This window comes from Euleptes europaea, chromosome 3, assembly GCF_029931775.1.
Source record: "Euleptes europaea isolate rEulEur1 chromosome 3, rEulEur1.hap1, whole genome shotgun sequence".
Taxonomy (NCBI): domain Eukaryota; kingdom Metazoa; phylum Chordata; class Lepidosauria; order Squamata; family Sphaerodactylidae; genus Euleptes; species Euleptes europaea.
Window position 1 is genome coordinate 34,852,130 of NC_079314.1, and position 14,589 is coordinate 34,866,718.

The 14,589-nt window shown below is 47.3% G+C and overlaps 2 protein-coding genes across 2 annotated transcripts; one reads left to right on the top strand and one right to left on the bottom strand.

Annotated features, from left to right (window-relative positions):
* Positions 1-4,890: 4,890 nt before the first annotated feature.
* SNIP1 (Smad nuclear interacting protein 1) lies at positions 4,891-8,881 on the bottom strand. The gene is made up of 4 exons (XM_056846039.1): positions 8,734-8,881; positions 8,409-8,496; positions 6,648-7,225; positions 4,891-5,152 (listed from the first exon to the last, which is right to left on the bottom strand). Exons 1-4 carry the CDS (start codon positions 8,814-8,816, stop codon positions 4,891-4,893), a joined length of 1,011 nt encoding a protein of 336 aa, XP_056702017.1. The 5' UTR covers positions 8,817-8,881.
* Positions 8,882-9,322: 441 nt separating this feature from the next.
* Positions 9,323-13,161, top strand: DNALI1 (dynein axonemal light intermediate chain 1). The gene is made up of 6 exons (XM_056846048.1): positions 9,323-9,421; positions 9,511-9,647; positions 9,755-9,924; positions 10,362-10,540; positions 12,123-12,287; positions 13,062-13,161. The coding sequence occupies exons 1-6, from the start codon at positions 9,341-9,343 to the stop codon at positions 13,095-13,097; spliced, it is 768 nt and encodes a 255-aa protein (XP_056702026.1). The 5' UTR covers positions 9,323-9,340; the 3' UTR covers positions 13,098-13,161.
* Positions 13,162-14,589: the final 1,428 nt, after the last annotated feature.

Consider the following 14,589-nt stretch of genomic DNA (forward strand, 5'->3'; position numbering starts at 1 on the left):
AGCAGGGGCGCCCTGCCCTCCACGCGCGACGGGAGGGACCGCCGGGCCAGGGGAGCGGTATCCCAGGCTCATGGTTCCCCGCCCGCCCGCTCTGCCTTAAGAGCTCAGCCTCCAGGCCAAGAGGTTCGGGGCTGGACGGAGGGTGTCCAGTCTCCTCGTGGTCATACGAGAATCAGGATCCGTACTAAGGAGGCAAAGCAAAATAAATAAATAAATACAAACAGCACATGGGCCAAATGCAAGCTAGCACATCCAACAGACTCTATTCATGAGACAGCAAGGTAGACTTTCGCTGAGTGTGGAGGATCCAAAATATTGTCAAAGGCTTTCACGGTTAGAGTTCATTGGTTCCTGTAGGTTATCCGGGCTGTGTGACCGTGGCCTTGGTATTTTCTTTCCTGACGTTTCACCAGCAGCTGTGGCCGGCATCTTAGATGCCGGCCACAGCTGCTGGCGAAACGTCAGGAAAGAAAATACCAAAACCACGGTCACACAGCCCGGATAACCTACAAGAACCAGTGGAGGATCCACTTAAGTATTTTGGCTTCGTAGTTTGTGATAATCTTTTCCCCTTTCTGTAAATGTACTGTAAATGTATTGAGATCGCAAGGGAAGTCTGTTGCTGGGCAGGATAACGGTGTGTGAAGGCAGTGGGTGAAATGTCATGGAGTGTCAAACTGAACGATCAACAATGATAGGAGAAACTGGATGAAACTGCAACTGTACTGAGTCGCCTTTCTGTCTGTAATACAATCAGATATGCATAACTTGTTGATGTATCATAACTTGAATTTGGATAAATATCTCTTCCCCAGTATAATCGGGACTCAGAGATTTCGGCCCATTAGGGCCTCTGAGTCAGCAGCTGCAAATAAACTGTTTTCTTGATAACGATCTTGGGCCTCCCTCTCCCCCACGAACCCCTGTTTTACTGCAACAGTGAAGGACCCAAACAGAACTATACAATGCAAGAATGCCAAGATAAATTGGTGTACAAGGTAAATACAAAACAACATCCAACAGGGCGGATAGGACACGCAGAATATATAATTGACAATAGAGTCCCCATAGAAGCTAAAATGACTAAACTGAGGCTGTCGTACTTTGGACACATTATGAGGGGAAAAAAGTCACTGGAAAAGACAATCATGCTTGGAAAAGTTGAAGGCAGCAGGAAAAGAGGAAGACCCAACAAGAGATGGATTGACTCAATAAAGGAAACTACAGCCCTCAATTTGCAAGGCTGTCAAAGATAGGACACTTTGGAAGACATTGATTCATAGGGTTGTCATGAGTCGGAAGCGACTTGACGGCACACAGCACACACACACAGTCTGTAGAAGCTAAATAATAAATGTTTCCAATGCTCCTGTAGTCAACTGCAGACAATTATGATCAATGCCAGTACTACTATTCCAGAGTGCGATCCTGTAGTCAAATGCAGTCGATCATGATCAATTTCAGCACATTTGCAGAATGCGAAAAGGGAAGCATGGAAGACTGCTGGATAGTCTCCAATTAAATGACTGAGGCATTGAGTGCCAAAGAAGCATTTGTACAGGATTGCTCTGAAGGAACGTTGAGCACCTGTGGGTCAATTTCCTCTTCACACGCAACTATGAGGGACTGATGAAAGTACTTTGAAAAGGGTTCGAAACCGGACTTCTTGGCATTCTTGCCATTGTATAGTTCTGTTTGGGTCCTTGTCTTCATTAATAGTCTATTGGATGTACTAACTTGCATTTGGCCACTGTGCTGATTGTATTTTTTGCTTAGCTTCCTCATGGTGGCTGGAGATCTCCCGGAATTACAACTGATCTCCAGGCAAGAGATCAGCTCCCTCGGAGGAAATGGCTGCTTTGGAAGGTGGACTCTGTGGAATCCCCTGCTAAAAATCCACCTTCCCGAGGCTCCGGCCCCAAATCTCCAGGAACTTCCCAAGCCAGAGCTGGCAACTGTAGCCGGACCCGAAGCCCATGGACAAAACTTGGGTGCTGCAGACGGAGCTTTCAGTAAATATTAGTGAGCATTGGTTGTAGCATTGAGCCTCGCCGCACTCTGCAAGTCAGTGCCTCCTTCAAAGGACTCAGAAACCACTGGATCCATCCCAACCTAAAGGGCCGCATTCCATGCAGGGCCTTCCACTGTCGCAGCATGGACCGATCCAATTGGCTCTGCAAAGCAGTTAGCTGCAAAAGGGGATTCTTCACCCCAGCATCCCAGGCTATTTGGAACCATGGTGTGGGTCATGCACCTGTAAACTGTGGGACACATGAAGTAGGATTGCTGAGACTTTGGTCCCCTTCCCAGCTTCAGAAGCAGCCCCAGCTCCATGTCTACTCCTAGCTGTTGCGCCTTGGCTTATGTCAGCCCCCCTCCCCGTCATCGTCTACTGCTGCGCAAGACTTGCGGGCTAAACATCACTACACCTCCCCATTAACTCTCAGCAACACTCCAATTAATGCTCATCTCTTTGTCACTCAAAACTTTGCCTTCTCCTTCGGTATTAAAATGGAAACTATCCACTGACAATTTTCTAACATCTCCCAGCTCTCCTTCCTCCACCCCTTTCCCCTTCTCAATCAAAAAAGCACCAACAATAGCAGATAGCGTTACAAATTAAAAACATGCTACAAAGCACACAGTAGTAAGATTTGAGCTTTGCACCTAAACGCTACTAATGAGGTGGCTAGGCAGGTAGCCCTAGGAGGCTGCTTCCAGTGACATCACTGAGCATTCACCATTGAGATGTTACGCCACGAAGAGAAGAAATTCTGTCCTAGGCTTCTCCAGCAGCCACAGAGGACAAGACAGTACAAGGGGAGGATTGGTCCATGTTGTGACACGGGTTTCACAGGATGATGGGTGCAAGGTTGAGAGTAGTTAAACTAGACAATTTTTTAAAAATTACCCTAAAGGCTGTGTGCAGACAAGCCAAATGCCTACAATATTGTGAGCTCGTGTGATGTAGTGCTGCATACAAGCCATGCAAACGGTGACATATCACGCTTGGCGGTCCATATCCATACATTCAGAGTATGTGAATTGTGTTCTATAGTTGCCATGGAGGAGGGACCCAGCCACTACTTCCAGAGTCTAGAAAAGTTTACTCCTATAAACAGTTTTGCAGAGCAAGATGGGACCAAAATCCTTTTCATCAACATGCAGTTTCTGAAGGCTGCAGCTGCTGTCCCCTGGTCACAATAGTGTTACACGGAAAAGAAGATTTTGGCTACCGAAATTGCATTCACCTGTCTAGAAACAGGAGCAGTGGAGAGAGCTGCCCCCCCCCCCCGTGCTAACAAATTCAACCATTTATGCACGGGACATTTTGCCTTGGATTTGCTGCTATATAGATGCACATTTTTCCCATCCAAATTCTCACAACTCAAAAATAAGCCCCCATGCAGAGTTCTGAGAATTCAGATGGGGAAAATTTGCATCAAGACAGCGGCAAATCCAAGGCAAAACCTCCCGTGCATAAATGGCTAAACTGTAAAATGAGGATTGTTATGTACATCGCAGCTTTTTTGTACAAAGTTGCTCAGAAAAAAAGTAAATGTTACTTTCCTTCCATCCCTTGGCTTCTTTTCTGCATTTTTATTAGCTGTATTTTAGAAGAAACATAAGAGGTTGTTATCCACTTCAACAATAATTAACTGCCATCAAGTCGCAACCAACTCATGGTGACCCCATGAAGCTCCACCTCATGGGGTTTTCAAGGTAAGAGTTGAGCAGACGTGGTTTGCCATTGCCTTCCTCTGCCTAGCAACCCAGGACTTCCTTGGTGGTCTCCCATCCAAGTACTAACTGTGGCAGGGCTATTCAGGCTGCTTATCCACTTCAGGGAGAGAAAATAAAAATCCAGGAGAAATACATCCAAGTTAATTTACAAACCTTTTATTTCAAATAAAAAGAGGAACTATAGTAAAGATGCTGCTGTCCTGAAGGGTCCCCTCTCTGCTATTAGTTATGAATTGCATTTCAGCTCAAACACCCTAGTTCTAGGCCTATATATACAACATGTCTCGGCGAATAGAAAGTGCTCTCAGAAAATGCGGGCAGTAAGGAAAGTTACTAACCAAGTACATCAAACGTATTGTACAATGAGTGGTTTCAGGGCACAAAACAGTTCAGTGAAATAAGCTTGCTTCCCATTCCCAAATCATAATACACCATCTGCCTCCTGCTAAAATTAGACACAAAGGAATCTGCCCTTAATGTTTTGTTGGAAAATACCATCCTATCAGATATTCATGAGTAGAACAGGAGTCTCAAAAACCAGCTTGAACCCCTTCACCTCAACGACAAAAAGCCAGAGAGAAAACTGAGGATACTTTATACATACATTGCAAACCGTATCCTTGAAAACTTATCCTGATACCAATTGCCTATACAAAGCATAAAAAGTCATACAAACTCATAACTTTAACATATGAATAAATCAGACAACCATAGACATTACAGAACAACATCTGGCTTTTTCTATCTCAAGTCCCTACTTTTTTTTAAAGTAGCATTTATCTTTTTAACAGTTTGCAAGCAAAAGAAAAAAGCATTCACATGGGCTTTTAGGGGAGGGAGAAAAGCAGCAGCTTTGTGGTGTACACAACTGTGTGTTGCTTCAAAGTTTTATATAAAAACCATTCACTGAAGAGCTGCCAGACCGCATCTTTCGATTAATAAAAGCCACCTGAAAAACAGTGGTTTTCTTTACTGCCCAAAAGTCCAGCACCACAAAAGCCACATGTGTACGAGGCGCTCCTGAAATAAAGAGTCAAGAGACAGCAGACTTTAAGGCAGTGAGAGACAAACAGCGAGACTCCAGCACCTAAACAAGGATGCAAGTGCCGCTGCAGGAAAAGTTCTGTCCACCTTTCCGGCCTATTGTCATGTTGATTCTTCATCCTCTTCCTCGTCGTCCTCCTCCTTCTTCTGGTCCACCTCTGACGTGTCCGAGGATTCATGTAGGAGGACATACTCCCTGCTGCTGAACCCAAATTTCAGGACATCCTTCTCTTTCAGTTCATAGTAGCGCTGAGGTTCGATGCGTTGGTTGTTCAGAAATGTGCCGTTGCCTGAGCCAAGATCAATGATGTAGGGTTTTACCTTTCGACCTGCTGTGCCGTCAGGGCGAGTATACTCCACAAGCCTGGCCCAAAACAGATTTGTGGTGATTAGCAGCATACATATTAGATGCACAGCTGTGCTAGACATACACATGCCTCTGAACTGGGGCTGGAATCAGCATACCTTGAGGTAGAGCAGCTGCCCAGGCCCTATGCAACCCGCCCCTTGCCTATCTGGTTGTTGTGAGCCCTTCCACCACCCATGTTCCAAGCTGCACACACTGCCCAGCACAGTCAAGGAAGAGTGCATATGGGGAGGACTGGAAAATCAGCAAGTAGGTGGGGGAAAGATGGATGGCTAGGCAGTGGGGGGGGGGAGGAAGAACACAGGTGTACAAGGAGGTGTGAGTGGTGGGAGGCACAATGGCAAGCATAGGAGGGAAGGGCACCTCCAGGTATTCTCTGCCCATGGCAGAATGAAGCCTAGAACCAACCCTGCTCTAAACATTGCATTACTTCCTTTTCCCAGAGCCTCCCATAGCAATATGGGCTTGTGAGAACTAAGCTCAAAACGTCTTTTATGAAAGGGAGTTGTCTAGATGACGTTAGTAAATTGAGAAATCACAAAACAAGCTGTTCTAGCCCTTTTAAGGTGAGCTAGCTCACCTGAATTCTCAGCCATTCGTATACACTATTAGGGTCACATCCCAGCCACCATCCTGTCTTCCTACTTTGCAAATAAAGAAATAAAACAAGTACACAACTGGTGAGGGAACTAGGTGTGCTTTAAAAGGGGAAACAAGGTGAAAGACGAAACATGGCAGGAAGAAAGTTTTCAAGTAAAGACTATTCTCTTGAAAAAGACTCAGTAAGACAAGGCAGCTAATTAAAGAAAACAAAGCAATATGGTCAAAATGACGAGAACATGTTTTTAGCAGAGACTTTCTGGAGAAAGGACAGGAAGGAAGCTGTACTAGAAGTCCCAGCCTAGATCAATGTTTTTCAAACAGTGGTGTGTGTTCCATCAGTGGGACACAGACATCTTGGAATGCAGGCTTTTCATAACAATTACTAAGAATTTGCTCTCCCTCAATCCCCATATCCACCTGTAAGTGTGATATGTTGTCTCCTGGCAACCCTTCCTGCCACAGATTATCGACCTGTGACTTTTTGGCAGGCTAACAGCAACTTTGGACACTTGGCGAGTCATCTAATTGACCACGCCTGCTGCCCACCACCAAGTGTCTTTAATGTGCTGCTTTCTGCCAACCATACCTGCCAGGGAATATTCACTGTGCTTCTGCTATGTACTTAACTTAAATGATAAATACAGAAACACAATGCCTATAAATATATGTCCTTCTTGAGGACAGTGGGCCTTTTTGTTTCTGTTGTGGTGGGACCCAGGATATTTGATAGAGTGACTGGTGGGATATAAGACATGAAAGACTGAGAACCACAGGTCTAACCCCTTGCTTTGTACCACAGAGATTTTTGACAAGCCAGGCATGTTAAACAATTAATCTCAAACTATGGGTCACTCATAGTTTACTTTTTGCCACGTGAATTGAGACTTACCGGTACTGAAAGACAGCATGCTGTTTGGAACAGGAGGGATGGTCAATAGGAATATCAGCAATGCGTCTGTGTCTGCCCAGCAGATAGGCACTCTGCCTGTGAATGTACATGACCGGAAGAACCTCATCATTCTTGAAAGGATAGAGGCGCCACCGTTTCTTTGGGATACGTGCTTCAGGGGGCTCACTGTATTTGATCACCACTCCACGGAAAGTGTTGGTATCCTCCACAAGCGCACCAGACAGTTCAAAGCTTGGTTTTTCTTTATTCCCTGATTCTTTTTCTGTGTTGTTACTACTGGGCCTTCCCGAGTTTCGATTCTCCTCATCACCACTTGCTTCCATCTGCTGACGATGTTCACGCCTTCGCTCGTTATAAAACTCCCTCTTTGCCTGCTGCTCCTGGAGATGATCAGCTTCCCTTTCATGGCTACCAGGGCGTTCTCTATGTGGTTTCCGTCGGCTTGACTGGTCTCGGTGTCTGTCTCTATCTCCGCTTCTCCCCCATCTGTGCTCCAATTCAGAATGGTCCCGATGCTGACGTTCCTCATGCCTCCTTCGGGAGTGATCGGGTCGCTCCTGCAACAGAAAAAAATCCAATATGGGATCACAAATACATGTTTGCGAGGATGTTTCCTACGATTGTCCAATTGAATTAGTGATTGCATTGATATGTTGTCATGAAGAAAATAATGAATCATTTTTCCCATCAGCTTTAATTAGAAACTGCTATTAAGCCACAAACTCTAAGAATCAAGGGTATTACTTCATAAATGTAATGAACACCACATTATTTTCTTCTCTTTAAAAAGTCTGCATAAAACACTACCATCTGATCTCTTCCCAAGTGCTGACATGCAATCAGGCATTTAACTAAATTAATTAGACCACCAGTAGCACTAATATTTGTTCAATACATAATTTTAGATAGCAATTCTTTTCTTCTTGGTATCAGTAATATATAAGAGTTATTTATTAGTCTTCATATAGTTTTGTTGTAATATTTTAAACAGTTCTGCGCTATAAACCAATTATTAATTTTGCTAGGAAAAGTTGAAAGCAGCAGGAGAAAATCCTCAACACAAGACGGATTTACTCAATCAAGAAAGCCATGGCTCTCCTTTTACAAGGCCATGATAGGACGTTTGAGGTCATTAATTCATAGGGTCGCCACAAGTCAGAAATAACTTGGCAGCGTTTAACACACACATTAATTTTGTTAACAGTTGTATCCTGTTTTTCAGCAAACAGCTCCTAAAACAGTTCAGAGGACAATGAAAACTTCAATGAAAAGGACAGAAGTTTCAGCTGGCTATTTCCTGGATGGTGAACTGTCTGGCTGCCTCACCTCACGAGAGAAAAGCTAAATCCTCTGGCCTTTCTCATCATCATCTACATGTAACGACGTAACTTGTTCCAATTCTTTATACAGAGACTCACACCACCAGATCTCTCTACTCCCCCACCCTGTAATTCTCCTGATAAAAACGAGGAAAATAATTTATTTTCATTGCATCTGAGTCACCAGCGATAGTCTTGAAAGTGCTGCTAGACTTCTATTCGCTTTTGTTTTTTGCTCTGTCCCTTATTCTTCCCCTACAGCTCCCATAAGACCACAAAATGAGCCTGGCAGAGCCAAGAGTGGATACAGGACCCGCCAGGATCACAGTTCACCTCCTCCAGCCGCAATCCTCTTTCCACCCACCATGCTCCGACCCATCGGAAACCGCCCTCCGCATCCTCTTCCAGAAGAGCCACTTACCTGCTTTATTTTGCCTATCACGTGACGGGGGCTTCGACTCCTCTTGCGTCTTTTGTTCGAGGACTTGCTCTTCTTTTTGGAAGCCAGCCTGCAAAGAAACAGCACCGACTGAGCAAAGCTGAAACCCACTTCGGGGAGCCCAAACGGACAAAAGGGAAGGCACGGCTCAGGACACGGGTCGAGGGCCTATCGACCGGGGAAGGGACATCTAGCCCGGCGGCTCTCTCAGCCCGTGGGGGGCGAAACAGAGGCCAGGCCGGGCCGCGAAGGGGGGGGCGACATTAAGGCTGCCTCAGGAGAGTAAGAAGGGGAGGGGGCGCCTTACCTTGCTTCATCTGGCGGGCTAGGCGGCGAGCGGCTTCCGCGGGGGCTCCGCTTCCTGCGCCGCCGGCGCTCCGGTTCCTCCATTGCGCCCGCCCGACGGCCGTCCTCGAGCTTCGCCTTCCGCCACTACCCGGAAACGCTTGTGATATCACTCGGGGCCGTTCTACCACCGCGTCTCTATGAGGGTTCTCAGCGGAGCCAATGACGACTTTGTTTGTAGGCGGGACTTCTTGGCCAGCCGGTTTTCCTGTTACAGGGGGTGCTTTGCAAGCGCGGTGTGTGTGTGTGTGGGGGGGAATGTCATGGAAACGGGGCTCGGGATGCTTCTGTGACTAGACAAACGGGCTGAGGGCGAGGAGAGGGAGAGAGGACGCTTTTGTTTTTGTTTTTAAACGACTCATCCCTTCGCCTGTATGACGGAGGTCACGTGATCCCCTAACTGCGCTCGCGCCCGTCCAGCCCGCTCGCGGCGCCGCTCTAGTGCGCAAGCGCCGCGGGGCGCCCCCTAGCGTGGGGTTCCGAGAGAGCGTCTCTGTCGCCATGGCAACGGCGCCACAACAGGCCCGGCAGCGAAGGCCGGGCTTAGTGGAGGCCACGCCGGAGCCGTCATGATCCCGCCCGCGGACTCGCTGCTCCATTACGAGACGCCGGTGCTGGTGAGCCGCAACACCGACAAGCGGTCACCCAAGGTAGGTGAGGGCGCTGGCCTGGGAAGGGGAGAGAGGGCGGGCATCGCCCTGGTGGGGGCTCCGCCGGCCTCACGCCTCCCTCTCCGCAGGCCCGGCCGCTGAAGGCCAGCCCTCAGTTGGTGCTGCCCGCAGGGCCCATCCCTCCCAGCAAGGGCAAGGTGCCGTCGCCCACCGTCGATCCCAGCAAGCAAGCGGAGGAAATCCTCAATGCCATTTTGCCGCCTAGGTGAGCCCCGGGATGGGCTGCAGTGGCGGAGAGAGGCGGGTTGGGCTTGGACGGGGGTGGGAGTGGGGAGCGCAGCCACCCTGCTCTTTCGTCTTGCTTCCCTGCAGAGAATGGGTGGAGGAAAACCAGCTGTGGATCCAGCAGGTGTCGAGCACCCCCAGCACACGCATGGATGTGGTGCATCTGCAGGAGCAGCTGGACCTCAAGCTCCAGCAGCGCCAAGCCCGGGAGACAGGCATCTGCCCTGTGCGGCGGGAGCTCTACTCGCAGTGCTTCGGTAAGCATGGTGGGGCCTGGCCTTGCCCCCTCCCCTTAGGCCAAAGTGCACCTTGCTTGTTCAAAAAGTATCCCTCAAATGGGAGAGTGCCTATCCTTTCCTTTCCTGGTTTATGCTCAGGCTGCTAAACAGCTCCAGAGCATCTTACTACATATGAGGACCTTAAAGTGGGGATCTGCCACAGTTTCTTTGCGTTTCTCCTGTAAGCATAGCCTTGAAGCATGCAGAGTAGCCACTGCAGGGCTGGAAGACAGCCTGCGCTTTGCTCCAGAGGCACAGGAGGCACGCACCACTCTCTGGTGAAGTACTCCTGGGTTCTGATGCTACCCTGAGCATCCACTAAGTTTTGTGGAAGAAGGCATGAGAGAAAACAGACTTAAGGGGCTGCTGGCTCAGCACTCCTGCACACAGCCTGATGGCTAGCTCTCCCCTTCCAGATGAGCTGATACGGCAGGTGACCATCAACTGTGCCGAGCGGGGGCTCCTGCTGCTGCGTGTGCGGGATGAAATCCGGATGACAATAGCAGCCTACCAAACCCTGTATGAGAGCAGCGTTGCCTTTGGCATGCGGAAGGCGCTACAGGCTGAGCAGGGAAAGTCTGATATGGAAAGAAGAGTAAGTGGGCCTGTCTGCAGTGAGGGGGGCAGGTACAGGCAGGCTACTGGAGGAAAGCATTCAAAGGCTATATTCTGCCATTGCCCAGGAATAGAGCAGCCATGTGTGGGGTTGTGTCTTTCAAGCAACAACCCCCCCCCCAAAAAGAAGGAGTAGGCCCTTAATACAAAAATAAGGGATCCAAGGAAGAAGATAAACATGTATTACAAGTACTTAGTAGAAAAGTACTGAAACTGCTTTGGGAACACCATATACAGGAAGACAGGAAAATAAGCTAAACACAGTTTAACCTCAGAGATGAAACTTAACCAAGAGTGGGACTCCCCCTGTGGTTAGTTGAGTTTGATACAGTTTCAAGTCTGAGGTTAAGCTTAGACCATTGAAAAATTATATCCACCTTGAATGACATCAGGGCTCATTTTTCTCACTGCTGTACAACCAATTTAGGACTAGGATTCTGCTGCCTTCCCTTAGCAAGTCATGTCCAGGAATGGGGTGCTTTTGTATAAATCTAAGGAAGGTCTAAAACAAGTACATAATCAGAAGTTTTGTCATGTTTTCATATCTCCTTGTATATAGTGTTCACAAAAGCGATCTATATTATTTTAATTATCTAAGATATACACGTACAGACATCTTTTTTGCCCTAGCTATTTTGGCAAGAAAAACTACCAGCTACAGTTGTAAAAGGCTTGGTAAAACAACGGAAACTGCTTTGTAAATGCCCCATACTGTGTATCTGCGGTTGCTCTATGTGTGGAATTTGGCCAAAAATAATTGGAAGCCAGGGCTTGTTCTGCGCTTATCTTAAGGCTTAAGTGGGTCTTTAGTGAGAAGAAATACCTACAGGTATTGAGACTGGACTCTGTTAGATCATGGGTGAAAAGTTTGATGAAAACTTGATGGTCCTTGGTATAACATCATATTTGATTAAAAGTCATGGCAAACACAAAGTTTGTGCTCTGGTTAAGAAATATATTATTAACCTTGATTATCGAAGTGTCAGATTCAGGCCATGTCATGTTTGCTTCTCAATATTTTGGCATTTCCCCTCCCAAAAATATTTCATCATATGTATATTGTTTGTCCATCCCTCAACATGCGAGGGGCTTCTGTCTGGCTAGGTTAAATGCTAATCCTTCTCAGGTTCACCATGGTAGATTTATGAACATCCCATATTTTGATTGACTCTGCCCATGACCATTAGGTAAAATTGATAGTTCTTTTCTTCTTGAGTTTCCACTTTATGAGGATCATAGAACTCTTATCCCATTTTGAACTTTCAATTTTGGCAGCTTTGAATTTTATGCGCTGTGATAAAAAACCCCAAATTACTTTGTCTGTAGCTAGTTTTTTTTCAGTCCTTTCACCTTTTAAGTTATAGCTATTTCTGCTGCTCAAGAGCGTGGTCTCAAAGAGCTTCAATGGGGGGGGGGGGAAGGAAAGTGTTTTAATCAGAATTGCATCCATATCCTGCCTGCCTGAAGTAGGTAGTGTTAAAGATACTTCCAGGAGCCCTGAACAGACAGGTCATTGCTTTACTGAGGTTAACTGACTGATAGAACAAAATTTTCTGTCCAAGATTGCAGAGTTAGAGGATGAGAAGAGAGATTTGGAGAGGCAAGTAAATGAGCAGAAGGCCAAGTGTGAAGCCATTGAAAAACGGGAGCTTGAAAGGCGGCAGGTGGAGGAGAAGAAGCACAGTGAGGAAGTCCAGTTCCTTAAGCGAACCAATCAGCAGCTGAAGGTTAGTGGTGGAGAAGGAAACAGCTGTATAGGGAGACATCTTTTATGTCCTGATTAAAACGGGTCTCAATTTGTGAAGGAAGACTAGTGTTTTCAAGTCGTGACGGAGGCTGTAGTGGCCCCAGAGGCCTAAGGCATGTTTTTCTCTGGGACTATTGGTGCATGATGGTTTCAAGGTCTACCAGGGTGTTGCATGTACTTTAAGAGGGAGACTGTTTCCCAGATCAGATTGGCTACTGCACCTGGCCTTACTGGGTTTCCTTGTGGGAAAGGGATGGGTTTGTTCTTTATCACAGTCTTGCGCAGGACCTTTTCTGCAGCTCCAAACGAAAGAGCCTAGCAAGGTACTTGAGTGTGGCATTTATTAGCTGCTCCCCTTGTGCAGCGGCCACCGCTTTCCTTTTCACTGCCTGAACATTGAGTTGTGGCAGTCCCTGAGTTGCTGTTCCCAAGCAGTGCCTTCACAGCCAGGCCTAAAAGTGGAGAATGCAAACTGCCATTTCAGCAGCTTTGATTCAATTTCCTCTTCAGTGCTTTACATTCCAAAATGAGTTTCATTGCCAGGAAACTGTGCCAATTCTCTACTTGCTTCTCATAATGCAACAGGTCTGCATGCCAAGAATGAGAGCAACTAATCTTTTAAACATGGGGAGAGGAATGTAAGAATCAACACAGTCCCCTGGCTAGTGCCTTTCTCAAGTACTGCAACAGTCAGTTGTACATCTATAAAAATTAGATGTGAGCGCTCCTTAACCAGTCTGTTTTTGTTTCTCAGGCCCAGCTTGAAGGCATCATTGCTCCGAAGAAGTAGACCTTTCCATCATCTCTCAAGCAAGAATTCATCTGCTTTGGGCCTTGTCTCCCACTTTACAATGGAAATGTTTCATACACTTGAAGGGGGAAGCATAGAATGCTGGGCAGGTCTCAGCCCCAATACATAGGCAAAGGGCCTATCTATATTTGTACAAGAATAAATTGGAATTCTGAAACTCCTTTGGGGACACAGAGGCTGTCCTTAAGGTTACCTTCACACTCTTGCTGTTTTCCCTTCTGTGAGCTTTTCAGTAAGGAGCTTAGGTGGATGGACATTAAGAAATTTTCTTTACAGTAAGAGTACTTCAGCAGTGGAATCAGCTGTCTAGGGAAGTTGTGAGTTCCTGTTCTCTGCCAGTCTTCAAGCAGCAGCTGGACGAACACTTGTCAGGGATGCTTTAGGCTAATCCTGCATTGAATGGGGTTGGACTAGATGGCCTGTACGGCCCCTTGCAACTCTATCATTCTATGATGGCTGCAGGATGAGTTAAGACACATGCATTGTATTGAAGAGTTGGGGGGGGGAGTACCAATTTCACAGATAATTCTCTTATGTTATCACCATTTGCAGATGTCATTTAAGCCAGCGTTCAAAGTCCCCATATAGTAAAACCACGAAAGTGGCTGCCTGTGGATTCACCTCTTACATATATATTCAGCTAAACTTAACCAGAAACACCCTTGGTTGATGAAAGAATTTGACACACACTCCATCCAAATATAGAGGCATGGAAGCTGAGGATAGTCTTTCACACACACAACCAACAGTATGTGTAATTCTCACAAACCTATTTCTGGGGGTTATCCTACTTGGGGCTAATTTATAAAGTTTTTCTCCCCCTATAGCGAAGCTATCTTTTTGCCTGTCTGTAGGTGGCCTTGTTGTGTTGGTTTCTGGAGCATCTTACTAGGGAGAGTATTTTGAGATCTCAACCTGTAAACTCAACCTGTTTCAAGCCTGAGCCAGAAAGTTGACAATTTAGGCCTGTCAATTGCAAGGGCCCTGACCTGGTTAGCCTAGGCTAGCCCAGGGGTCTGCAAACTGCGGCTCCCGAGCCGCATGCGGCTCTTTGGCCCATTGAGTGCGGCTCTCCAAACTCGGTTCAGAGCCCCTGCTCTCAAACCCGCTCGCGCCGGCAGCCGGGCTGCGGAGCCGGCGCGCCTGAGAAAGAGAGCGAGCGCGAGAGAGCAGGCGAGCGGGTGCGCTGTCTCCCCCCCACCCCCGCCGTGGAGAATGGCCAGGTCCCCCTTTCCCTTTCCCTCAATAGTTGGGAGGCTAAAGCCTCCCCTCCCCTCCCCTCTAGCCGCGTAATTGCTGGGCGGGCGGCTCGGCGGTTCCTGCCCCCCGCCTATCAGCTGTTGGGCAGGGCATGCTTCCTTTGGTAGACCTAGCCTCCGGCTGAGTCCCATTGGGAGGCCATATCTACCCACTGGCTTTCTTGGCGGTAGACCTGGACTCCGAGGAGGGGAAACAGTCCCCCTTCAGAGGC